The sequence below is a fragment of the Anas acuta genome, chromosome 5 (genome assembly GCF_963932015.1).
Source record: "Anas acuta chromosome 5, bAnaAcu1.1, whole genome shotgun sequence".
In the NCBI taxonomy this organism is placed as follows: domain Eukaryota; kingdom Metazoa; phylum Chordata; class Aves; order Anseriformes; family Anatidae; genus Anas; species Anas acuta.
Window position 1 is genome coordinate 52,210,013 of NC_088983.1, and position 25,599 is coordinate 52,235,611.

At 54.6% G+C, this 25,599-nt stretch overlaps 1 protein-coding gene across 4 annotated transcripts in view; it reads right to left on the bottom strand.

The window, feature by feature from the left end:
• Positions 1–19,378, bottom strand: part of ALX4 (ALX homeobox 4) — a 30,703-nt gene extending 11,325 nt beyond the window's left edge. Inside the window, exons 1-2 of one of the 4 annotated variants that reach the window (XM_068684710.1) lie at positions 19,195–19,378; positions 17,817–18,230 (exon numbers count right to left, since the gene is read on the bottom strand). In XM_068684710.1, the coding sequence (XP_068540811.1) occupies positions 17,817–18,228 (412 nt within the window). In that variant the 5' untranslated portion in view covers positions 18,229–18,230; positions 19,195–19,378. Of the gene's footprint in view, positions 1–14,375; positions 15,076–15,272; positions 15,411–17,816; positions 18,819–19,194 lie in introns of those variants that run through there. The other 3 variants (XM_068684709.1, XM_068684712.1, XM_068684711.1) reach the window with 3 other exon arrangements.
• Positions 19,379–25,599: the final 6,221 nt, after the last annotated feature.

A 25,599-nucleotide genomic window follows, 5' to 3' on the forward strand; every position in this document is an offset into this window, starting at 1 on the left:
GAGGATGCACGAGAGCTGCGTGGCCAGCACGAGACCCACAGGCACAGGGCTGCTTCCCGCTGTGCTGCTTTGGCAGCCTCTTTTTCCATGCCTAAAACCAGCGCTGAAGCTTTCCCTAGGTACGGCTTGGCCAGCGTTCGCTGCAGTTCTTACCAAGGAGGACTTGCAGCACCCGTCCCGCCAGCACACCTCCAGGACCTGGCCAGCCGCGGTAACCCTACCCAGCCCTTGGATCGTGCTTGAACACATGCTGAAGCTATTATGCTTTTCCCCCGAGTTGTCTGTTGCAGCCTTCTGCCTCCTGTCTGTCATTGCAATCTAGAAGGCAGCACAGGGCCATCATTTGAAAAAATAAAAAATAAAAAAAAAATCCACATTTTGGGTTACATAGGATAAAAAGGAGCGGCTGGATTTTAGACATAAGGAGGAATTAATCTTTAGGTTTATTCCCACTCAGGGACTGAGCACTCTTGTGGTCTGCAGATAGAAAGAAGAGTTAAAGATGGAGAGAAGACCCAGGACTTTGTGGCTGACTCTGGCATTGCTGATTTTATTAGCAATGATCAGATAATTAATCAAACCTTCTCGCTTGGGCCCAGGCGTAACACTGAGCATCATTCATCTCTTCAATGCAAGAGGTATAAGGCTATGTAAGAAACCATTGTTCTGGCAGCTGCAGCCAGCCTTGCTGCTCAGTGGAAACTGCTTGGAGCATCTCCATTTCCCCTCTGGATGAGGATGAACACAGATCCTTGTGACCAGCCTGCCCGCAGTTCCCTTGAGCTTGCCCGAAACAGAGGTGATCCCTGTGTGCGAGTCCATTTATCCCCGCCGAGGAGCTCATTTGGTTGATCCTGCAGAACCTGACGGGAGGCTGGAACGTACTCTGGCAGCTCTTCTGCTGGTGGCACGGCACGCACTGGCTCCCCTTGTGTCCAGGAGACCACTGGGTGGACACAGACGTGTGCATGGCCACCATCCATCTCCGCTCACCCAAACAAAGCTGCTGGAGCTGCTGCTCTGCTGCCTCCTGCGGCTCCACAGACCGCATGCATCATGACATGCTGCAGGAGGATAAAACCCACAGATCCAAAAGCTGTGAAATGCCTGGCGACCTCGGGGACATAGGGACAGAGACAGCAAATTGCCACAGAAAAGGCGACTTGTAGAAGGAAGGGTGGGAGAGAAGGTCACCTCTTACTGCGATGCTCCTGACCGCAGAGCAGGAGCAACGCTAAAGCAGAAAGGCTTCTAACCCACCTCCTATTCCTGAAAGGCAGTTTTGGGACAGTGTCGAAGGCGCCACACAGCTCGGATGGGTCTGCATCCTCCTGGTGGCCATGCAGCCAGCATGTGATTCAGCCCCAGGCTCTGTCTGCACCCCGCGTGCCTCAGGGATGCTTCCCCGGGAGACAAAACTGCCTCAGCCCTGGCTGGCTGCCTGCCTGCTGCTGTGTAAATCACTGCGAGGACTTGGGGACAGACAGCCTGATAAACATCAGCCCTGACGCTGCTGAGGAGTTTACATCCCGCCAGTCCTTGGGAACGCTTGTGTGTGTGTTATTTGTTTGTGGAAGTTGCCGTTCCTTTCGCTTTTTTTTTTTTTTTTAAATTTCCCCCTACAAACATCTGCTTTTGAGGGCGTGCATTGCTTTATTCTCTGATTAGCTGAATTCACACAGCCTGTGGCTACTTGGGGAGAGCTCAGCATCAACTACAAATGCACCGTGCGCTGCTCGCTCCCCTTTCATGCTATTTAAAGGACACTAACAAAACTGGCTTTTATATAAACAAATCAGTTCTGCAGGCTCTGAATGGAAGCTGTGGCGAGAGCAAAAAGGCACAGTTTATGCCTCAAATCCTGCTTCATGTGGCACGTTCATCTGAACACCAGGAAAGAGCTGACCAGCAAATTCTGAAGGCACAAAAACGCCTCTGCCGTAACTGCAGCTCACCTCCTGGCTGCCAGAAAGCAGCACAGAAAAAGAGCAAGAACAGAAAAATCTCCCTGATGGACCCGTGAATTTCATAGTGACCTGGCTCTCTCCTCTCTGACACCTGACGGTCCTCAGCAGCTGCAGTGGTAGCACGGTGCTCTGGGGATGTGCTCTGCCACGCACACAGGATGTTTTTTCAAGAGGTGACAGTCACCCCCGTGTGGCTCGGTGGAAGCCAGACCCCAGTGGGTCCCACAGAGTTAGCTCCACGTTTTGGATGCTGATGGTCTTCATTGTGTCAGCCCACGTGCAAAGTCCTGCTTGAAGGTCTCACAGCCAAAGTGGGTCAGCTATTGCATTTTGAAGCGTATTTTTAGATTTTTTAAAACTTTTATTGCCCACTGTGGGCAATAAATGCCTGGGAAATAATTGTGCTACGTCCTACTCGCCTCTCCAACCAAAACAAAAGCCACCTAGCCTGCATCTCGGGTCTGGCTACGGCATGGTTTAAGGTGATTCACCCCATCAGATGTGCCTGCGCCTGCCTGGACAGCTCTCACGCCATCAGCCACTCCATCAGTCTGTGCCGTTGTGTCCTTCTGTCTGTCTGCTTTGTGAAAGCGACCCTGCAGCGGCAGCAGCCACGCACTGCTGAAGCTCAGCTGCCTGGGCCTGAGCCTGGGCAAGATGCTGGGGCAGGGCAGTCCTGGCTCCTCCTGAGCATGGTGTGTCACTGGGGGACTCGGGTGCTGACGCTTTCGCTTGGAAATTGGGAAGCAGGAGTGATGGGAAAGCTGAAATCAAAACAGAAAACACCCAAAGCTGGCTGAACCTCACCAAACCGCAGAAAGGGTTGAGCTTAAACCTTGGGCCAAAGTGTGGGCCAGGCTCTTTAGCAAAACAGTTCTGCCGTTCTTCAGCTTTATACAGCTGATTAGTAAAGAAAGGCACAGACGAGGGAAGAAAAACATTCAGCCTTTACCAAGTGTGCCTGTTCTTGGAAGCACGGCTAGGACTTATTTCCATTCTGACTGCACATCGCAAAACTCGGGGCCAGCCAGGTCTGGGAATTGCTAATGTTGCTGCGAGCACCAGGCTTTTGTAAGCACTCCAGGAAGAAATTAGGATTCTGGCTACCAAACCCACCGGTTCAGAGTCAGCGGGGCTGGGAGGCGGGCGGGCATCTGCTCGGCTGGCGGAGAGGAACAGGGCAGCAAAATCACAACCTGAAGTGAAAAGCAGCGTGTAACCAGAACGGGAACATGCTGACCAAGGACGAAGACAAAATAACAGCAAGGCTGGCAGCAGCAGGCCGGTCACCTCCAGAGCTCTCCTCACCTGCTGCCAAACACCTCCTGGCTGGGGGCTCAGGGGATGGGGACGGTGCTGCAGGCACCCCCTGCAGGCTGGGGTTGGCCCCGGTATTAAAGGAAATAAAGGCAAACCCATCGATGTCTGACCTGCCTGGAAACTCCAATTGCTCCTTACACAGTCTAAACAAATATTTGGTTAAATTACTCTGAAAGTCCCGGTCTTTTTATATGCATCCCAAAAGAGTGTCATAAAACATCTACAAAAAGGACTCCATTAACCTCTGCTGCCCGGCGCTAGAGGAACATATTTCAGCTCCGGTTGAAGGGAAGTTTAATAAAACCTTGGCCTCTGCAGGATCCCTCCAGCCGCTCCTCCCCTGCCCCAGCCTGGTGCCGGGCTCTCCGTGCCACATTGGCATTCACCACCGAGAGCTTGTGCCATGTCCAAGGCACTTCGGTGATGCTCCAGCAGTGCAGTTTGGGGTTTTGGGGTAGAGGAGAGAAGGGGAAGGATGGTTGAAACTCTCCCCCGTTTCTCCTCTGCTTGCTTCACAGTTCAAGTGCAATGCCTTCTCATCCATATATATGTATACATATGTGTGTGCAGCTCTGTAATCTCTTTGCAATGAAGCTTTGCCAGCTGATCAAGGAGTAGAAACAACACTGCATGACTTGGCCAATGGCTCCCAGGAGAGCCTTGTGCAAAAGCCCAAGCACTTGGCTCGCAAAGGAAAGGGATGAAAATGATTTACAGAAGCAGCGAGGCAAAGGTTTATTGATAATGAGGCACTCAGAGGAAATGGGATGAATGTGCCTGAGATTCCTTTGGTAAATGAATAATGAAATAGTATTTGCAGCCGGCAACTGACATTTTTCATTTTCGGTTGAGAATAGCAAGACGCAGGGCAAATGACAGTTATTAAGGAAAAAAATCCATTAGGTAATGCTGAACAAGGAAAGCCTCAACAAAAGTGAGCTCTCACTTGTGAAAGGGGAGCCGCCAATTGCTCAGAGGGTAAACTGCTCATGTCAAGGCATTCAGAACACTGCGTGCCCCAGGCCCCGGGAGGGGGGATTTCATTTCACTTGAGGACTACTTCATGTCTTTAATTGTCACCAGGAAAAAAAAATAATAAAAAAGTTTGCATGAGCCAAGAGAATTGTTGGGCAGGGGACAGCTTTTGTCTGGGGCTGGTAAAAGAGCAAATCAGAGCAGAAGCTCTGCTCCACCCAGTGAACAACTCTGTGTTTTCTACTCATCGTCCAGCCTGTGGAGGCAACTCTTACCTACTGCACGGCACCCACACCCTGCCCAGCAGTGCCACAGAGTCACAGAAAGGCCAAATGTTCAGTGTATTTAGGTGTGAAAATCAAAGCTGCCACTACTAAGCAAGTGAGAGCCACGTCTCCTTCAAGCTTGTTCTTGGACTGTTTTTCAGAGGAAAGGCAGGAAGCACATTTCCTACCCAAAACCCAGCTCCACTACGAGTTTGACACTCGCTACACAGCACTGAGCACCAGAACTTTTGAAAAAAGACATTGTCGGATTTTTCTGACAGAGGAAAAACAAAAATGTGCTTGGTTTTAGCTACGTTCTTGGAAACAGCTTAATTGGTTCAGATGAACTTAAAAACAAAAACACACAACAAAATAACAACAACTGTTCTACTACTATTATAAAAACAGCCACAGGCAAACAACAGCTATGGGAGCTTTTTAGCCCAAATTGTGAAGTTTTGATTAAGTTAGAAGCAACTGGAGGCAGGATTTTGGTAGGAAGTGTCAGACAGTAGACACAAACAAGAGGGACTCTGGTAACACACTTCTGAATGGAGAACAAAAAGTCATGAATCTCAAAAACAGTGAAACTCCTGGAGCACCGCTAATTCTCAGCAGAAGCGGGTGATTACGTGAAAGACGATGACCATGAAAAATCAGCCTAAATTAAAAACTGTACTCACATCAGTGGTGCTCGTGCCCACTTCTGTGTTTGTTTCCAGTTAACATTCCAGGGTAGGATCATACTGACATGAGTGACTGCAAATGTCAAGTAAACATTAGCAAATATTTACAGAAATTGTTTTTAGGAAGTCGTGAAAAGGAGAACTTGCCCCAGAAACCTATTTCTGCCAGGGATGCTCGCACAGTCAGGGGCAGGAAGGACTCCATGTGTCCACCATGTACCCACCTTCAGCTCAGCAGGGCAGATCACCTTTTGGCTTCCTGACCCTTGTACACATCGACATGCACGTGCAAAGAGCTGACCAAAGATCACTCACAAGCACCATCCCGAGCACAGCCCTACGTACTGGGTGGACTGGGATTGCCTCGGTTTCCAGCAGGACCAACTGGCCTCTGCTTCCCAGAGCATCCTCGGCTCTCTGGCTGGGCGAGGAGCTGACGTCTGCAAGGAGAGCTGCTGGGGTTGCAGGGGGTTGCTTTCTCCTTCCCTCCCCTCTCAAACCCAGCTTCCCACACAACGTCTCCTTGGCTATCTGACCGGACTTTTTCATCATAATTTTGCAGCATTCATAAGCAACAAGCGTGCCTGTACAGGAACGTGTGATTGCTGCAGCTACTGATTTTCTTCATAAGCCTTGCATATACACAGTCAGACACAGATAGTGGTTCTCCAAAATACAAAATTCCTGCAGTGACTACACTTATGAGGCTGCAGATTGCAACAAACCAGGGCTTTAGAGACAAGGCTTTAGTGGAAATGGTGTCTCAAAGAAGGGGTCAGCGAGCCCCTTCGCTGGGCCTGCCAGCACCCGGGGGCTTGTCTGGGTCTGGGGACACGTGAGCGGAGGTAGCTCCCATCCTCTCTTTTCCAAAGTGAAGATGCAGCTTTCTGAATCGGCTCATGTCAAACCCCACAGGCACTTCTAACAGCAGATGAAGCTGTGTCTTATACACAGGGATCACACAAGTATTGTGCAGTACAATTCACTCAGACTGCAGGACATACTGAAATAAATAACCCTCCCCTGTAATAACGCCCATGTATAATAACTAACAGCTGAGCGAGATAACGTGCGTGAGGGTAATTTGTCAAGAACACGATTTGAGCTAAACTGAAGAGAAAACCTCAGTGCTCCATCATTTCTCATCAGCAAAGGGGCTAGGATATTCGGGTACTATGGTAGGAGGCTCTACAGATGATCACCAGATGGGGACATTGGGAAGCCAGCATCTTTTCTACTTATTTAATGGCTCTTGCCCCCGGGAGACGGCTGTGCCAGCAGAGCAGCGGCTGTGGGGCAGGGCTGATGCCCAGGGAAGGGGTGGCACAGACGCGCAGGGATGAAGAGCATCAGAGAGATCAGATTAACTATTTACATCCTTGTGCCACATTTTCCTGCTGGGCCATTTTCATAGGGCCAATTTCAGATGCCGTGAGATGCTGCTGTGGGCCTTTAGCTGCGGCTAAAGCGGTGCAGCTTCCTCTGGAGCCCCTGAGAGGGAGATCTCAGCAAAGCTTTTGGTCTTAGCGAAATCTGTGAGCTGAACGGGGCCATTCCCTGGTTTTCCCCAAGCAGGGAAATTATTTCTGTCAGACTCAACACTCATGGTTGTGTTCTCACTGTCGGGGCCCCTCTGGTCCCTCATCCTGGGCTGGGAGCCCACTCTCCTCTCACGCACTGGCGCGTGTGCGTGGTCACTGCGACGCACCGTGCCTTATCTGCCTCCGGCTCCTCATCCCTCCATCTCCACAGGATGTGGGATCAGCCAGGTTTCCACATGTGAGCCTACCTCAGAGCACATGCATTTTGCCTCAGGCCACACTCGCAGTTGTTTTTCTCGAGAAAAGCCTGACCCACTCCACATGGAGCCTCTTGCAGCGTCCCAATAGACCCAACTGGTGCGTAACAAATGGCCCGAGTTCAGGAACTGCTCCCGGGAGCCTGCTGTGGCTCCTGCCTGATGCCTGAAGAGAAGAGCTGGAGTCAGACTGTGCTTTCCCCTTGTACTTTTCTAAAAGTCGCTAAAATAAACAGAATAGACCAAGGGCTGGATTAGCCCCAGTCTTTTTGTCATTCTCATGTAAGGTATCCGGGGAACCCACTCCCAGGTTTCTGGTGCTGTGCAAGATGCACTGAGGTACCTAAACCTTTAGGAGCAGCACCAGGAGACCAGATGGTACAAAAAGGGACATCTACACCAGCACGAGACACTTGAAGATGGCCCAGTACCTCTCCCAGCACCATCCAAGCTTTCCCTGCTCTGCCAGCTGGAGAATGCTGGGCAGCTCCTATTGCATTTATTAGCATCTGACAAACCTGCCGAAATACTTTGGCCTCAAAGCCCTTGCCATGCTGCATGTTCCTTGTGTCTAGGTCCCCAAATATGGTGAAAAATTCATGCCTTAGAAGCTCAGTTGCTATCATAGCCTCTTGGTTCCTTTTTGGGTAAGATTCAGGTCATTTTCTAAAGAAATCCATAGCTACCAGCAAATATTGTCTGGCACGGTCCATCTCAGGCAAAGGCCCAACAACATCAGCAGCAATGAATGGCAGAGAGGTCCCCAGGAGACAGTGCTCAGTAGGGTTTCTCCCCATCTTTGGGGACCCACTTTTGAAATGTAGCCCATGCAAGAAATGCATCACATTTCCTGTAGTAATTTTCCACCCTCTGTCTGCATTTTCCTCAAAACCAGTTCTCTCCTGCCCTGACTAAGAAAGAACGCAACCTCAAGATGCCCAATGGTTTTGACATCATAGCAAAACCTCAGAAACTCATATTTTTTTAGTATTTCTGGTATAATGAACTCCCATGAATACTCATCACCTATTGTTTTATTTCCCCATCTCCTATACAATATTTCGCCTTTAAATTCCAGCTTTCCCACCATGACCAGAGAGCTTTTCCCCTGCTACTCTGAAGGGAATCTACATTCCAAAGCAGACGTTTGCCAAATGACTCGTCTTTCCATCATGCCCTGTGTTGAGACCAGGAGCCTTTCTGAGGAATGCTGTCAGCTACTTGAACCCTGCTCTTGTACATGTGCATCTACTGGCTGAGGCAGAAACATTTTAATTTCTGCAGGCTGTGAAAGAAAGGAGAAAATAAGCACAAAGAAAGGAGAAAGGAAGGAGAAAATAAGGGTGGGAGAAAGGAAGGAGAAAATAAGGATGCTGCACGTTTGCGTGCAATGCCAGGACCACGAGCTTACCTCCACACTAAACAGCTGGGTGGAAGTATCTAGGCACTGAATCGCCACAGGATCACACATATACATCACTAGCAAGTTTTGCAGCATCGAGTCAGCCTGTGGTCAAGTTCCCTTTGGTTTCGTGTCAGCACCGTGCCTGTTCCCAGCTGTGTGCAGCAGAAACTGCCTCAGCTCTGAGGCCACTCAGCCACCCTCCTCCTGCAGCTTTCCCCCTCTTGAAAGAAGCACCTTTTAAGCCCACAGATAAGCCCCCAGCAGCAGGGTTGGTGCCATGAGGGCTGCGAAAGCTGGGAGACCAGCCGGCTGCTCTCTTTCCTCATGCTGGGGACTTCCCCAGAGAGGTTCACCACGTGCAGGGATGTTCTCAGCTGTCACAGAGGGACGGCCACACAGCTCCTGCTCTGTTCAACTCTCGAGCGTTCACTGGTGTTGGGAGACCCATGTGGTAGTTTGCTATGGACTTGTCCTAGCATGAAAACCATTTTCACCTCCAGATATCCACGGTGGAAACCAAAATGAACCTAGCACAGCACATCCCAGATATTATCTATTAATGGCAAGGCACAAGCATCCTTGGATTAGCATAATTTCCCATATTACACAGCACAGCCTTTCTTCTAACCAGGACAAGAAATGAGGTCCAGGAGCTGGCTGCAAGCTCAAAGAGACAGCTCAGGGACCTGCCTGAGGGAAGCACTGCAAACATTGCCCAAACCTTCTTCTTTCACATGAGCCACATCTGTAAGGGTTGGAAGGCCCTGGTGCTCACTGACCAGGCACCAGCCTCAGCAATCTGCACACAAAGCCTTGCTGAGATCACTTCTGATCCCAGAGGCTCAGTCTCCTGCTGGCATTTCTCCTCCACAAGGCTGTTTTCCCCAGTCGCTGCCTTCCCTCTCACCCTGTTCTGGTTTGGGTTCCCCTGTTGTCTACGTCTAGTTTCAATTAATTACTGCATAACCTCGACGAGCACCTGTGATGCCTGTACATTGCACGGACATGCAGTGACCTCTCTCTTGCTACAGCACCATGGATCCCTCCCTCTGAAGTGACCACTGCCAAATGGAGGCAAGTGGGACGTTCAACCAAGAGCACCACTTTTCGCCAGCAAGGTCAAGGAAACGAGGATTTTCCCCAGAATCAGCCACACAAGCACCCTTCCCAAAAGCAAGTTATTTAAAGGCTACAGAGAGGAGAGGATTGCTCTGAACACCAACTTAATATCTCCCCCTGGGCACCACAAAGCCTTGCTGCAGCCCTAACTTAATACCATCATTGCCCTGCTTACCACGTGCAGCTCCAAGCAGCCCTGCTTCCTGAGCTGAGTTCGGGCCTTTCAGCAGGTCTGTACGAGGCTCTGTCCTGACTAGCCGTGTATTTATGGCAAGCCTCTCTGTGGACATCTCCCCTCCCCACCAGAGCCACTCTTAGCCCAGCCGCGGTGCTCGCGTTTGATGTTGTAGCCAATCCCCCGTTGCTCTCTGCCCTGCAAAAGCTCCTTTTTCTAACAGCTTGAAGTGGGATGAGCTGGGTGAAAATACTCTTCTCTCTAGCACAGGACTCCGTAAGACTTAAAGCATCCAGCTTCCCTCTCTTCCAGTAGCAGCTTTCTGACTCCCGCTGAAGGGCTGAAACGCAGTATTTAAGCTCCGCCATAAATCCCACAGCTTCATGGAGTGTTTCTGGCCTCCTCTTGCTCCGCAATCTGCCTAACCGTCTAGCAATTGGTCCATCGGCTATTTATCTTGGAAGTCCTCACTGGCATCTGGAGACGTGAGGAACACCAAATGTCTGCAGGTCCTCTGCCAATTTAGGTGGGTCTCTTCTTCCTCTTGCCTCCTAGCATTTGGCTGTGTCCTGTCTAGCTCAGACTGATATCTGGCTCCAATCTGCTTACGAAGGTTCAGACCAAATCTTGATAAGCCAGGTTATGTCTATAACAGAGTGCTTCTCAGCTCTCAGGTATGGGTCCTTGCCACAGCTGTGCTCCTGACTGCTCCAGGCTGAGGTCTGGGCATGCACCATCCCAGGGGAGGCTGGAGGAGAACCACGCGGTGCTCCAAAAGGTCTCATGGCCTCCTGACCCAGACACCAGCACCACAGCCCAGGCCACGACACATCCCCCTGCCCCAGGGTTCGGCCTCAGCCTCTCCTCGTGGATAGGAGCCGCAGCGCTGGGCTCCACCTGGCTCCTCTTCCCTGTGGGAATGGACGTGTGCTGGCCTCCCTGGGGGTCCTTTCTCAAGTGTCATTGCTGGGGCTGGAAAAAAATGATGTTTGCCTGTGTTACGGAGCACACGTGCTGCAAACAGACAGTCCTATGTGTGACCAAGTCCTGCGTGGCTGCCCCGACAGCCTTGGACCAACTCCACACCCAGCAGGCTGGTACCCTGGTGATCCTTTGGTTTGCTTTTTGAGATGGTTTTCTATTCTTTCAGAAACCCTTGTTGTGGATCAGACATCCTACTAAGTTTCAGGCTGAACAACACCTTCCTGTTTTCCCTGATTTGTGACATCTTCTGTCCTGAGGTTCCCAGCACCTCAAGACCCCTCACATCCCTCCGGGCACCATCCTTGCAGAGAGCCATTGCCAGGTTGTTTCTGACCACTTCTGAGGAAAGTCCCCACATTGCCCTTCACTTACTGAAGCGTACAACTTTGCTTTGTTTGGTTTTCATTCTTGGGTGAATTCCTTTCACTTTCTAGTGCTTCTGAGGAGCTTCGCTGTCTGTAAGCACCGTTGTTATCTGATCCTTCTTGCACCAGGAGAATATGCAGCTCCCTGCTTCCCTCTTTGGAAACTGAACCCTACCCTTGACACCAGCATGAACGCTCCTGACCAAAGCAGACAGTATCTGAGGCCCCGAGGAGGCAATTTCCACTGCAGGGAGGAACTGGTGAGGTACTTCTTTAACGCAGTGGTGTTTGCACACGAAGCCCTATCTATCTCCCTGAACACAATAGCAATCGACAGCAAGTCATTTCTAGACTTGATATTACAAGTTTCTTTGATTTTCCCCAGGCAGATGCCTGCCCAAATTGTTTGTTCTGTCTCTTCCCCAGGTTCCTCATTTCCCATTGAATAGCTCCTCTGACTGGCCTTGACTTGCTATTGACTTCCCCTATTTGTTTTTGCAGCGGTTTTGGTTACGATTCCTCTGCCCCACATGCACACATATATCTCACCACCAAACCCGTGTGGAAGATTTGCACTGAGTTTGGTTGTGCCTGCTTAGCTCAGGGCCTGTGCAGCCCTGCCAGTGGCTTGTGCCTCACGTGGTGCCTCCAGTCGCTTCGTCTCTCTCTCCCTCCCTCAGCCACATCCCCGCTTTTCAGACTTTACAGAAAAAGGCCGTTGCTATCTTTAAACAAGCACTAAGGTTTCATGCTACCTCAGCATACAGTGTGCTTATCAGTGACTGAAACAGCTTACCTTTCAGGCTGCATCACCTGCTAGAGAACTCACTTGCCTCACAGCTGACGAATAATAAAGAATATGCTTAGAAATAGTACTGATTCAACCAGTACTACAACAGGGTAAAGCCTCAAATCACATCTTCTCAAAGCAAATAAACAAACAAACAAGCACATAAATAACTATCATATTCTACAGACATTTAACTGCTGACTGAGGTGATGCATAGCTCGTGACATATCAGCTTGTCATAGCTAAATCCTGCTGAGACCTGAGGACTGCGGCTACAACATGTTGAATCACAGCTATTCCTGGTGGAGAGATGAAGAATGCGATGCTGGCGGATTCGTATCATGCATAAAATCGGTCACAGACCACCTTCCATAACAGTGCTAAGCCTGCCACTGCTCATCACTCCTCTGAGCTTTCTCAGGTCCTGCTCCCCCTGCCTCCTCTCTTCTGTCTCTGCTCCTTTCTCCCTCCACCCTCCTCTACTCCCCACTGAGACTTCTCTCTTCGATAGAAAAACGTCCCTAGAAGTATTGTGCTGATTCAAATTGTGTCTACTTATGTGACAGTCAAAATATGAGGATTGTGTGTGAACACGAATAAAAACACAGCCGAGCAGAATCAGCACCGTGTGTAATAACATTGATTCAGCCAAACTTACACAGAAAATAAAGTGGAGGTCATTTATTTAATGTATGTAAGTAGCCTTCCTCCTTTACTTAAGAACTCTCATTTACAAGTCGGGGCAGCTGAGAGACATGTAACTGTTGGAAATTACTCTAATGCTTTATTCATGGGAAACGTTCCCATCCGTCTCTTAGTAAACGATTCTCACATCACGGGGGTCCTCTATTAGCTGGGTTACTGCTCGGGCTTCTCCTAATCCAGAAATATTTATTTTTTTCTTTTTGAAAATATATCTATATTAATATTATTATCAATTATTATTATATATGAATACATAGGACCTCTGCTTTCCAAACTGATTAATGGTTAGAATATATTTTTTTCCAAATGTGTAGGAGAAACATATGACCTTAGAAACACATGACTTTCAGGGCAGCAATTTCTCAGCCTTTTCTGAAAAGCAGTGACGAGACCAACCCGTCTCTTGTTTTGACCAGCACGGGTTGCCCAAGGTGATGGAGCTGCTTTTGAAAGGTGAGCCCATTAACGTGGGCTGGCAGGTTAAGCCTATGTTCTGGACCGAGAGATGTGAGCATACAAGGACACACCGATTTCTACAGCTTCTTGCCCCCAACGAGGGCCTGGCCATATGGAAACGGTGCCTCAGCCCTCCCCAAACCCGAGCTGGGGCCCTCTGCTCGGGGACCTTTCCCCCCGACCCCACCAGCGGCTGCTGGGGGCCTCCTGCTGCAGCAGGCCCGGGGACGATCGCACTGGTGCCGCTGCGTGGCGACAGCTTGCCCTTGCACAAGCCGCTGCCGGGCTCCGGGTCTCAGTTTTTCCAGCTGCGAAATGGGACGAAAAACCTCTTGCTGCCACGGGGCGCATCGCCCCTCGGAGCCGAGAATTGCTACAGCTACCCCAACGCCCTGAACAGGCTCCAGGGCGAAAAGCGACTAAAAAGCAGGGACCGGTGCCACCGAAGGGACAGGGACGGGGCTGGAGATGTCCTTCAGCGGCAGACCTTGGCTGCGAGCCTCCCAGACACCACCTCCCTCTTACAAGGGAAACTCATCATGGCTTTGAATGCAGGGCTTGGAAAGGGAATAAATCTTCAAGATCTGAGGGATTGAAGTCTGCACATTAGCTCCCCTTAAACCCTGAGTGCATTTAACATGGGAGGTTGGAAACCACAGCCAAAGAAATCTCTTTTGATTCACAACTTGTTTTGAGCAGTCACCCATAAAGCAGCCAGTGAATCACTCCCGCCGGTTAGTCATGCAACCACACTGGATGTACACTCAAAGGGAGCACAAAATAAACAGCCTGCAGCTCCAGATAACACACACACAGCTCATTTGCGCTATCTGGCATCAGCATATATTGTTAATAGCACTCCTACATCAAACCCTTAGGAAAAGACGCACTCAGTAAGCATCTCCAAATCTCTCTCCCCATCGGTATTTTCCCCGTCTGCTTCGCGCCGCGTTGCTTTCAAAACAATTCGGACTAGTAAAAGTTTAAGACTTTTTTTTTTTTCTTTTTTCCCTGTTTCTCTCTCTCTCTGCACCCTTCTCGTTGCTGGTAACGTCCTGCCGGAGCCGCAGCGTGCGATGCAAGGCTCCGGCGGAGTTAATCCCAGTCGGCAGCGGGCAAGTGGCAAATAAACAGCTCTGGTGCGAAAAGAGATCGTCGGCGAGGAGCGAGCGGCGCAAGCACAGGGGGAGGGAGGGAGGCTCCCGGTCCTTTGACACATGAGTGTTATAAACAGCTCGGGTCGGGAATCCTATAAAAGTCTCCAGCCAGCTCTACCGTCCGAGCCAAGGGAAGGGCAAGGCATCTTTGGGAAGAGCCGCGAGCGAGTCCTCCTGCGCAGGCAGGGCAGCGAGCGGGAGCCCTACCTTGGCGTCCTGCTGCCGAGGAAATCCCGCAGCTCTCCGCGGAGGAGATCCCGCACCTCCGAGCGCCGGGGCGAACAGAGCCCGAGCCAAACTCCTGGCGAGAGCTCCCTCCCCTCCCTGGGAGGGTGCCGGCGCCCTTGAATGGCAGATCTGGTGGCCCTATTGAGGGAAGGAGCCGCCGACTGCGGGCGCGGCGTCAGCGGTGCGGGGCACGGGCGGCCGAGGCGGCCCCGCTCCCCTCCAGCTCGCCCCCAGCCCTCGCCCCTTAACCCCGGGGGGGGTCTGGTCTGGTCTGGTCTGGTCCCGTGCCGTGCCGTGCCCCCTTCCCCGGAGGCTCGCTTTTATACCTGCCCGCTGCTCCCCGCAAGGATGGGGGCAGCACCTCCCCACCCCTTCCCCGGGCCCCCCCCCCGGGCCGAGGGCACCCGCTCTCTCCCCTCCCGCCTCCCTTCGTCGGCGGGGAAGGAGCCCGGCAGGGAGCCGGGAGCCCACGGCAGAGCTGCGGGATCCCCCCGCCCCAAAATCCCTCCGAGCCTCCCCATCCCCCCCGCACCGGGGCGGGTGGATGCCCAAGGGGGGTCCGCAGCGCTGCCGGAGTCTGGGGCGGGGGCTCGGCATCGGCCCTGCCTGGGACCGAGCCCCCCCGGAGCAGGACGAGCTCCGAAAACCCCAAAGGGCTCCGAAAACCGGCGGGGGCCCTGCGAGCCCCAGCCCCGGCAGCCAGCGGTGTCCCCCGGGAGGCGGGGGGGCCGCCAGCAGGCTCGTCCTGCCGCGCCTGCAGTTTACATTACATTAGGAGGAGGAGGAGGAAGAAGAGAAATGCGTTAAAAGTGTCATTAAAAAAATAAATTAAAAAAAAAAAAAAGAAAGAAAGAAAAAAAAAATCCAGCAGCGAACCTCCGATTCCTACGGCCGTCGCTTTCCGCGCTTCTGCTAACAGCGCGCTTCAGCCTGCGCTTTTGGTTTGCTCTCTAAATAAAAGACACGGTCGTTATTTGCATAACACGGCGCTCCGAGAATTTCCTCCGCAAGAAAAAGCCCCTTTTTCCTTTCTCCTGCCTCCCTCGAGCAAACATCCCCAGCGCATTCGCGGTCTCCCCCAAGCTTTCCCCCTCTCCTAAGCCAGGATATGTAACCTGCTCCGAGCGGGGTTATTTAAGATTTCGGCTTTAATTGCGGGATGAGCCGTGGCCCGCTGGTTACAGGCAGGACGAGGGGAGCCGAGCTGGCAGCGGGACCCCTCCCGAGCCCCCCGGGGGGCTGCGGGGAGCCAGCCCCCGAGCCGGGGCCGCTGCAGCCGGGCCGGGAGCGCCTCGCCGAGTGCCGCTGGTTTTTGGCCGGGTATTTACGAGCGCAGCTCTCCCCTGCCTGTATTTCCCCGTACAGTGCAACGGAAGGGGTCTAGGAATAGAAGCCGGCAGCAATAGATGGCAGGCATGGGCTTTTTATAACTCGCAACGACTTGTTTATTAAAGAGTTAAAATTAAAAACCCAAAACCCCTCCGGCCGGCTGCGGAGACGCGCACGGGCAAAGCGCCCCCAGCAAAATAAGGGGCGCAGCACAGCAAGGAAGCGGGCTGCTGGGGCACAGCCCGGCGGGAGAGGCTTCGCCGTGCTCGCCCTCGTGTGCTTCTCTTTTTTAATTTTTTTTTTTTTTTTTGGTGTGTGCGATTGAAATCGCAGGGCAAAACCGGGCACAGCATCCCACCGCGTCCTGGGGGGAGCCGGGGCAGCCGCCGGCCTCCCGAGAGAGATCGCCCCTCGTTTGCCCCGGTGGAAGGGGATCGGGGCTGAAGGGATCGGGGCTGAGGGGATCGGGGCTGCTGCTGCCCCCGCCTCAGCGCCGCCCGGCCCCGGCTGCGAGGAGGCGGAGAGGCGCCTGCGGGTGTCCCCGCCGCAGTCACCCTGCGAAAGCCCAATGTGGCTGTTATTAGCGAGACTCGCTCTTTAATCGTTAGCCCTTATTATTATTATTGCTATTAATTATCCTCGCGGATCCATGTGGCTCTTATTACAGCCCCAGCGGCCCCTAGCCACATCACACGGGGCTCGCAAACGTGCTGGGGCTCCGGGCCGGGCCATCGGCTGCCGATGCGGGGCTCCCACTCGAGGTCCAGCCCGGAGCCCCCCTTGAAAATAACCCGGGGGGGACCCCCGGCGGCGTTACGGCCGCTGAGAGATTCGGGTGGCTCTACCCGGGGCTGTACCGTGTCGTCGCGGGCTAAGCCGGTGCCCTGGGTTTTTTAACCTACGAAGACAAGAGAGCCGGTTAGCAGAGCGGGGACGGCACCGGGGCCTCCCCCCGCATCGCCCCGCAGCCCCCGGAGGCTCCGCGGGTGCGGGGGGGCTTCGGCTGCGCGCAGGGGCAGCGATGAAGGGATGGGGATGGGGAGCTGGGGAGGGGGGAAGGCTCCTCTGCCTGCTTCCTAGTCTAAAAGGGGGGAAAGGGAATGTGCGGGGGAGAAAGAGAAAGTAAAGAGGGCACTACGAGGAGTGCGAGGATACCCCAAAAGACGGCGAGAGACCGGGATGTGAGCGGTGAGACGGCCGGGCCTCTCCCGGCGGCTCCTGGCCCTTGTCCCTTGTCCCTGTCCCTGCCCGGGGTCACGGCGGCCCCGGCAGCGCACTGAGCTCGGGCCGGAGCAGCCCGGATTTTCCCTCATCGTGGGGGAAAGGAGGAGACGTTGTTTCCACTTTCCCTTCCAAAAAAAATAATAAATAAGTATATATCATTGTTTTATCTTCCTGTTCTTTTTTTTTCTTTTTTTTTTTTTTTAATTTTTATTTTTGCCTTTTTCCCCGAATCGCCCAGGTTTAGCAGCAGCCTCCCCCCCGCGCCCTGCCTTTTCTATAACCGCACGCCGGGGAAGGCGAGGAGGAGAAGCGGGCCCGGCCGGGCACACGGCAGCGTCTTTAATTACCGCTAATGACCCGCCGAGAGGATGCGAGCGGGTTATCTGCCGCGGCCCGGCAGAAATCAATTAGGGGAGTGGCAATTAGGGGAGAAAGTGAGAGGCAGGGAAGCGGAGAGCCGGGGGGACATTCCCCAGCACGGCTCCCGCTGGCACCGCGTCCCCGGAGCGAGCGTTTTTGCGCAGAGCCGCGGCCCGCTCGTCCTTTCCCTTTCCGTCTCTCTCCCCGCTCGCTGCGGGTGTCCCCAAACCGGGGACACTCCCCGGGGCTGGGGATGCATCGGCTGTGCTCGGAAACGACGCTAAAATCCCGGCGAAGCGGGACTAGGGGGGGATCCACCGCTTCCCCCGGGACCTGCGGGCTCCGGAGCACGGCGCAGCCCCTGGAGCCGGGAGGGGGGACCCTGGAGGAGGGAATTTTGGGGGGGGCTCGTGGTGCCGGGCAGCCGTCCCCGGGACCCTTTGCGGCACCGGGAGCCTCTCTCCGGGCTGGTCCCGCTGCTTGCCCCGCCGCACGCCCGCCACTCACCGTAGCAGGGGACCTGCAGAGCTCCGTTGTGGCCGCTGCTCTCCTGCAGCTTGAGGTTGCTCTCCGGGGGGGTCTTGCAGGGGCCTCGCTGCATGTAGAGGTGCTGCTGCTGCTGCTGCTGCTGCTGCTGCTGCGGTGGGTATTTGTTAAAGGAGGCCGGAGCCCCGGCGGAGCTGGGAGCCTGCACGCTGCCATCCAGGGACTGACATTCCTGCTGGCTGTAGCGGCTCCGGCACTTAGCGCTGCTGTCACCAAAGCCTTGTCCTTTGCTGGCCAGGAAAGTAGGGCTGAACTTGTCACTTGCTTGAAATGCCCTAAAAGGCGAGGAGCCTTCTGTGCCCTGGGAGGCTGCGTTGTAGTAGGAATCCATGGCAGCCGGATCACAATAAGAAACACAAGTATCAGCATTCATTCCTAAAATTAAAAGGCCCGAGTGTCCTTAATGCGCTTGGAGGGGCACCAGGAACCTCTTTTTCTCTCTCCCTCTCGCATACACACACACACCCACAGCTGGGCCGGGGAGCTCTAAGAGGATTCAGATGTTCTTGAAAGCTGACCAGATCTCCAAGCCCCCTTAAGATCTCGCACAGTAAAAGGGGGCTTTTTCTTTCCCTCCCTCTCCCTCTCCCTCACACACACACTCACTTGCTCTCCGTCTCTCCCTCCAAACTATCTACAGCCTAAAGAGAGGCTTCTCAGGGCTTCCCCCCCACACATAGAAAAAAAAAAGAAAAAAAAAAAAAAAAAAGGAGAGAGAGAGAGAGAGACCTCTCCCCCAATTAATATGTAGATGATGACAGTGGAGGGGAGGGGGCCCGGGGAGGGTTGTGCGTGTGTGTGTATGGGGGTGTGTGGAAGCAGACAGGGGTGGAGGTCATATCTTTTGCGTTAAAAAAAAAATAAATAAAAAAATAAAATAAAAAGCAGAAAATCGGACACACGACGTGCGCGCAGCACGGGGATGAGCGCGGGGAGAAGCGGGGCCGTGCCCGTGCCCCCCCCCAGGGCCGTCCAGGACCTTGCCCCCTCCCCTGTTCCCCAGGTGTAAAGGAGGGGATCAAAGGCCGGGGGGGCTGCAGGGAGGGATTTTAGCAGGGGCGCCGAGCACACGAAGTCGGCCCCGGCTCCTGGGAGCGGCGGAGGTGAACTTGCAAAGGGACGGAGGCTGCAAGGAGCCCTTTTTGGTTTGAAGGGTCAATTGCGACCCAAAAGGGGCTTAAAAATAAATCAATACTCACCTTCCGTCGCCCACCCCCCCCCCTCCACCCGCCATTCAACCTGATTCCCCTCCTCCCCCGTTTAACTCCTGCTACCCCTTCCACTCGCTCCTACCCTGCCTTCCTCCCATCCCCACATCTGGTTCCTATTGCTCGCTTACCTTGAAGTTCTCAGTAATAAAGATATTACGCAAACTACATCCACGGTTCTTCGGTCAAAAAAAAAAATTAAAAAATAAAAATTAAAAAAAAATGAAAAAAAAAAGAAAGAAAGAAAGAAAAAGAAAGGAAAAGAAAGGAAGAGAGGCAAGACGAGGGAAGAAGGCCCTTAACCCCTTGGCGGTGCCGGCTGCGGGCTGGGAGCGCGGGGCTCCCCCCGGCCGGGCCGTGTGTCCTCCCCTCTCCCCCCAGCTTCCCCCCCCCCGGCGCGGAGCCGGGGGGAGCCTGGGGGCTTCCCTTTATTTGTACGGCTTTGGGGGCGCGGGGGGAAGCGGGATGCGGCGGGGAGGGGGCGCGGAGCGGGATGGGGGGGGATCGTGGCCGCCCCCCAGTTTCCCCTGGGGGGTTCTCAGCGGTCGGGGGCACGGAAGGAGCCGCCACGGCTTCGTCGGCTCGGCCTTAGTGCACTTCCCCGGCAAGAGCGGGGGCTCCCCCCGCGCCCCCCCGGTGCAGAAGGATTTCAGGCGAGGTCCCCGCTAAAGCGGCCGGCGGTGGATCCATTTCCTAGGTTTCAAACCATTTGCAAGCCTCCCTCCGAGCAGTGCGGCACGCTGGGCTCCTTCGGGTTTCTGGTCCAAGAAAGCTTTCAGCGGATTTTCCTTCCTTACTCTCTTTATTACCTGCCTAATTCTTTCCTCGTTTCTTTTTCTTTTCTTTTTTTTTTTTTTTTTCAGTTTCTCCCTCTACCCCCGGCTCCCCCCACCGCAGCCCCCTCTCGCTCACCCTCTCTCCCTCTCCACGACTTAATAAAAAGCAAACCCAACGCAAGGCAGGCGAGCTTTTCCCTAAAATCCCCTTCTGGGCGGCCGCCGGGGAGCCCTCAACCAGCTCGCAGCCGGGGGAGCAGCCGGGGCGCTCCCCGGTACCCCGGTGCCCGGAGCTTCAGGGGCGCATCCCGGGCAGCATTTGCCCCAAGGCCGGGGCCGCAGCCCCTCTCCTCACCCCAAAAAAACCCGTGCCCACGACCGAAACGAGGCGAGGCTGCAGCGTTGCGCTCGGCCTCCCCGGCTTTCCTCTCGGCAAAACGACGCGAAAATAACGGCAACGAAACCAGACCGCGAGGCAGAGATTCCCCGACCGGGCAGGATTTTTTTTTTCCCCCTTTTTTTTTTTTTTTCTTATTTATTTTTTTTTTTCCGGCGGCACCGCGGCTCGCCGAGACACTCCGGCTTGGCCGAGCCGGAGGAGGGCTGCGGGGTCTGCCGCGGCCCCTCCTTGCGTTAAAAACTGCAACGAAAAGTCGATCAGTTCCCAATCAGGGCTAATCCGCGGCCCCGCGGAAAGGACCGCAATAAACCCCTCTCCCTAATGGCCAATTTGGGGCACTGGAAGCGAGAGGTTAAGTCGGGAATCGTTACCGAGAGAAAGGGTGCTCGCAAATACCTGCCCGTATGGTGGGGGGCGAGGCGGTGGGGGCGGGGGGGCAATAACCGGGGAACCGCTTTCCCCGATGATTTTCCTTTGCTGGGGTTGGGTTTCCCTTGAAGTCCTCTGGGCAGATTTGAGGGGGGCTCCCCCATTCCCCGTTAGCCGGAGAGAACAGGAAAGCAAAAGGGGAGCCTGAGCTCCCCGCTCCCCGTCGGACGGGGCTGGGCGCTGCCGGTGCCCATCCCGGGGGGTCCGGCCGCGGGGGTCCCGGTCCCGGGAAGCCCCCCCGGAGGGCAGGGAGGGCTCCCGGAGCCGGGGCCGGGCAGCATCCCTTGCCGCGGGAGCGAGCATCGGCGGAGCGAGGGCAAAAAGGGACACGAAGAGCTCGAAACCCGATCTCAGCATTTTTATATATATATATATTTTTTCCTCCGAGTGCCCCCAAATCTGCCCTGCCTCTACAACAAATGCGGCCGAAAAAGTGGCCGAGAAGTACGTGTTTGTAGGTGCTAAATCTGTACCGAGACCGTTCCCAGGTGCAACCGCTGCCGGTTTGGGAAGGTGTCACCACCCCGAGGGTCCCTTGGTGCGCTGGGGAGCCCAGGGGAGAGCCGGCCCCTGGTTTAGGGCAGCAAATCGCTGCCCTAAATGCTGGGGGGGGAGCACATCCGCCTCCTCGGGGTGTCCTCCCCCGGAGACACCCCGGGAGAAGCGGGCAGCCCGGCGGGCTGGCAGCCGAGGAGCCGCTTGGTGTCCGCCGGGCATCGCCTGGAGGGGGGCTCCGGAGCCTCCTGAAAGAGTGGGTGGGGGGCAGAGAAAATCCCCGGCCGTGGGCTCGTCCCGGCGGGGAGGGGGGCTGCAGGGCCAGGGGCATCTTTCACACCGCTCCCTCCCGGCTCTCGGGCAGAGCCTCGCTCCTGGAAGCTGTCCCCGGTTTGTTTCCTCACCGGCTTGGTTTGTGTGGTCACTCGTGGGCTCCTTTTGTACCGGGCCGGGGTCTGAAGGCGACCTATTTATAACAGCACTGCTGGGGGGGGGGGGGTTGGAAGGGGAGGGAGAAGGGGAAAAAAAGTATTTGTGTTAATCTCCCCCAAGATATTTATTTATTTTTTCCCCTCCCCAGCAGGACCACGGTTGCATCTTTATTTCGGGAGCGGAGTTTGCCCAGCAACAGCCCCGCTGGTACCTCCTGGCTCCTGCCGCACCCCCGGGGCCGGGGCTTTGCTCTCCTGCCCTCCGCCTCTTTCCTCGGAGCTATGTGTGTGCTCAAACACACACACACACACACATATATATATATGCATATATGCCATGCCGATCGTTATTAAAGCACGTTCCTGGTGTCACGAAGCAGCTCGCAGAGAAAAGGAGCTGACCCGCTGCTCCCCTTCCCAGGGGGAGCAAAGCAGGAGGCTCTGAGTCGGGCCAAGCTGGCCCCTGCCCCTCGTGTGCTGGCGAACCTCATCTCCTCCCTTCTCCAAAGGCCCTCTCTGCCATAAAGCTTGGGGATTTGTTTATTGGGCTTTTTTTTCCCCTCCTTCTCCTTTTTTATTTTATTTTTTTTTTTATTTCCCGGGACGCGTTTTGCTCGCTGCAAGCCGCGGGGGGCGTTCATCCACCCGCGGGATGCCGCGTCCCCTCCTGTCCCCTCCGTCGTCCCCGGAAAAACAACGGGGCCGAAAATCGGGGACTTTGGCACCAGATTCCCGGGGGCCCCCCCCCGATGACGCCATCAGGCGGCAGCCAATAGGAAAACCGAGCGGGGGCGGCCCCGGAGCCCCCCGCTCTGCGCCCCTCCGGGCTCCGGGCAGGGGGCTCCGGGCAGCCGGGGCGGGGGGCTCGGGGCCGCCGCTTCCCCGGGCCCCTTCCCCGGGCTCGGGGGGATGCTGGGGGCCGGGGGGAAGCCCCCCGGGGCGCGCCTGTCCCTCTTCCCAGCACCGGTGGGGTGCGAGGGGCTGGGGCCGTCCCCTTCGCCCCCCGGCACGAAACAAAGGGGCTGGGGGAGGAGGGGGGCTCCGAGCCGAAGGTATCCTGCGGCTTTTGGTGCACCTGCCAGTGGCCCCCCCCGAGCTTCCCAGCCGGGCACAGCCGGGACAGCCCTCGGGGCAGGCGGGGGGGAGCAGCGGGGAGACCCCAGGGGGGTGCCCCTCACCGCCAGGCCGTCGGGTTTCGTTTGTTCCTCTCCTTGCTCGCCCCTCTAGCAGATATTTCCCTCCCGGGTCGTTCGCAAAAATAAATAAATAAAAGAAAAACATCCGCCTTTCTTGCCGTAGTCGCCAAGCATCTCCCGCAAACCACCCCGAAAGCAAACAGGACCAGAGCCCCCCAGACGCAGCAGCTCCCCATCCGCTGCACCGCGCACAAACTTATCTGCCCTGCCGTTTGCGCGTTTTTGTTTTTTTTTTTTTTAGTATTAATTAATTATTTTTTTTATCCCTCTCAAAAAAAAAAAAAAAAAAAGGTCAGGCGAGGCGTCGCAAAGTCCCTTCCAAAAACTGTCTGAAAAGAGAGCGGAGCAGCGCCAGGACGCGCAGGAGAAGGAGGGTGTGCGAATAACGCGCCCGGCTCCTTCGCACGGCTTCTCCCGGGGTATTTCGCAGCTCGGCTGCCGCCCCCTCCCCGGCCCCCTCCAGCCCCCTCCGGCTCCCCCCGGCTCTCCCCAGCCCCCTCCGGTCCCCCCCGGTCCCCCCGGCCCCGCAGCTGCGGGCTGCCCGGCCGCCGGAGCGCCCCGCCGGGCTCCGCCGGGCACTGCCACCCCGCTGCGGCGGCACCTCCGAGCAGATGTCGTTCCTAGCAGGGGCTTAATGCTGCTCTTTGAGGCCCCTGGACCATAGCCGTGACCTCTTCTTTTCTGTTACTCGTTTGCTTTTTTTTTTTTAAGCCTTCCAGGAACGCTGCTTTTATTATTGCTATTATTTTTAGGGTGTCCTGTAAAAAAATCCGTGCTGAATTAAGGGGTATCCAGATTCAAGGATTCCCAGACCCCTCCTCAGGATGGTCCAGCATTTCTTTTTCTTACAGAAAGCACTCGAGCAAGTTTGCAGGCAGCAGAGCAGGCAAGGGGGTTGCCTGGATGTGCCCTTCTGAGGATGCCACTTACTGTAAAGCCACACGCCCAGGGAAGCACCCTTGTTCTGAGGCAGGGAAAATGAGGCTCAGACACAATTGTCCCATCTCAGACAAAGTCACAAACTTTACTGGCTGCTGGTAGCTGGAAAAGAGCTCAAGAGGCCTGCAGGTCTCTGTTCCCCTTCCCAGTGAGCAGCTCAGCAGCAGCAGCCATCCTTCCAGGTGAGCCCCATCCACCGACAGGCATGGGACACTGGCGGCTGGGATTTCCCCAGGTCCTGAGCTGCTCCTTCCCCTGGAGCCAGAAGAAGCTGGAGCAGCTCAGACAGCAACCAGGCCACAAGGATTCAGACCAGAGAGTCAAAAACCCTGGTGATGTGCACCCAGTCTCCAGACTGCATGGCCCAAAATTTCACTCTGAATGGCCTTAGGCATCCCCCACCTTAGGCATCCCCCTCCTGTGAGACCTCCTCATCAGGACACAACTGCAGCCAGGGCAGGAGAGAAGGGCACCAAGAAAGCATAGAGAGAGCAAGGCTCTGAGAGGCATCACTAGGAGACCCACTGTCAAGGCAGGGCTCAGTTTGAGATGTTTTTGGTGGTTCAAAAACCAGCAGGATGGAAAAGAGGGAGCACAGCAGAGAGCAACAACAACATCACCAATGCAAGAAGAGAGAGCCCGTGGCTGTGCCTGTGGTGGGATGGGGAAGGGGCACAATCAGAGAGACCTTCCCCGTGTCAGCAGTGACAGTCCGCTCAGCTGAGCCCCAGGGCCACCTGTGTCCTCCCTGCTGCTCAGATTTATAGAGTGTAACATTTTAATAAAAAACACACACACCTCTCCACTTTGGTGCATTAAGAGATTTCTAGCAAAACACAGTAATGTTGCTATAAATTTCCCTCCCAGCACCCTCACAAGTAATAACTCAAGCCCCAGCATTTTGTATTTAATGTTTATTTTGATGGCTGCATTCCAGAAAGAAAAGGGAAAAAGAGGCAAAACCTACTCAACCACTCTCCCCATTGCTATTAGCCTGATGTTTTCAATAAAATTTAGTGCAAACTGGGAAACAAACACTTGGAAAAAGAAAGGAGGAAAACAAGCACACTTGGGCAAAATTCTCCTAGCCATCTGCCAAGGCCTGGGTTCCGATCCTGGATTAAATTACAGATGTCCTGCCGTGGGTGCTCATTATGTCCTCTTCCCTTGGCACGTTTGAGCAGCACCCCAGGGAGCCATACCTGTGTTAAGCAAGGCTCCGTGGTGGGATGCTCTGAAGGACAGAGAGCGGTGGAGTTTGAGGCTGAAAAAGCGAAGCCTTGAAGTTGAAGGCTGAGTCTCGGCTAAATAATGCAGGGCCAGAATCCCGGGGGTGCTGCCAGTCAGGTTTGAAGCACGTGGCAGAGCTACCTCAAGCTTTCAGAGCACCTGCTGACCTGTGAAGCCACCAGTCCTTCACTGTCACCAGCGCTACGCCCACACTTTCCACTGAGGAAAGGAGAAACCAGGAGGATAGACGGTGCCACGTCCAGAGGAGGCACAGCATTGCCTGGCCAGAGCGCACGCTCCAAGAGGTCTCTTGACTGGTGAGAGCAGCCTAAAACCTCATACAACAGTGAGTAGTTACACAGATGTGAGTTAAACTCCTGATTGCTTACCCAGAAGTAGCAATCCTTGAACAGGACTTGACTCAGATGTGGTTAAAAAAATGTGCTGAGGGCAGGCACTACGCAGCCAGGTTGCCAGCTGGAGGGAGACGTGCCCCGTCTGCCCAGGCTGTGCGAAGGGTGCACAGGCTGAGCCTGGAGAGCTGCACATTCAGAGCGTGCGAAGCTCATCTCTGTATGGCAGTCCAGAAGAATGGGTTTAAAGAGTAACCAGGTTCAAACATCGCAGAAGCTTTTGGGTT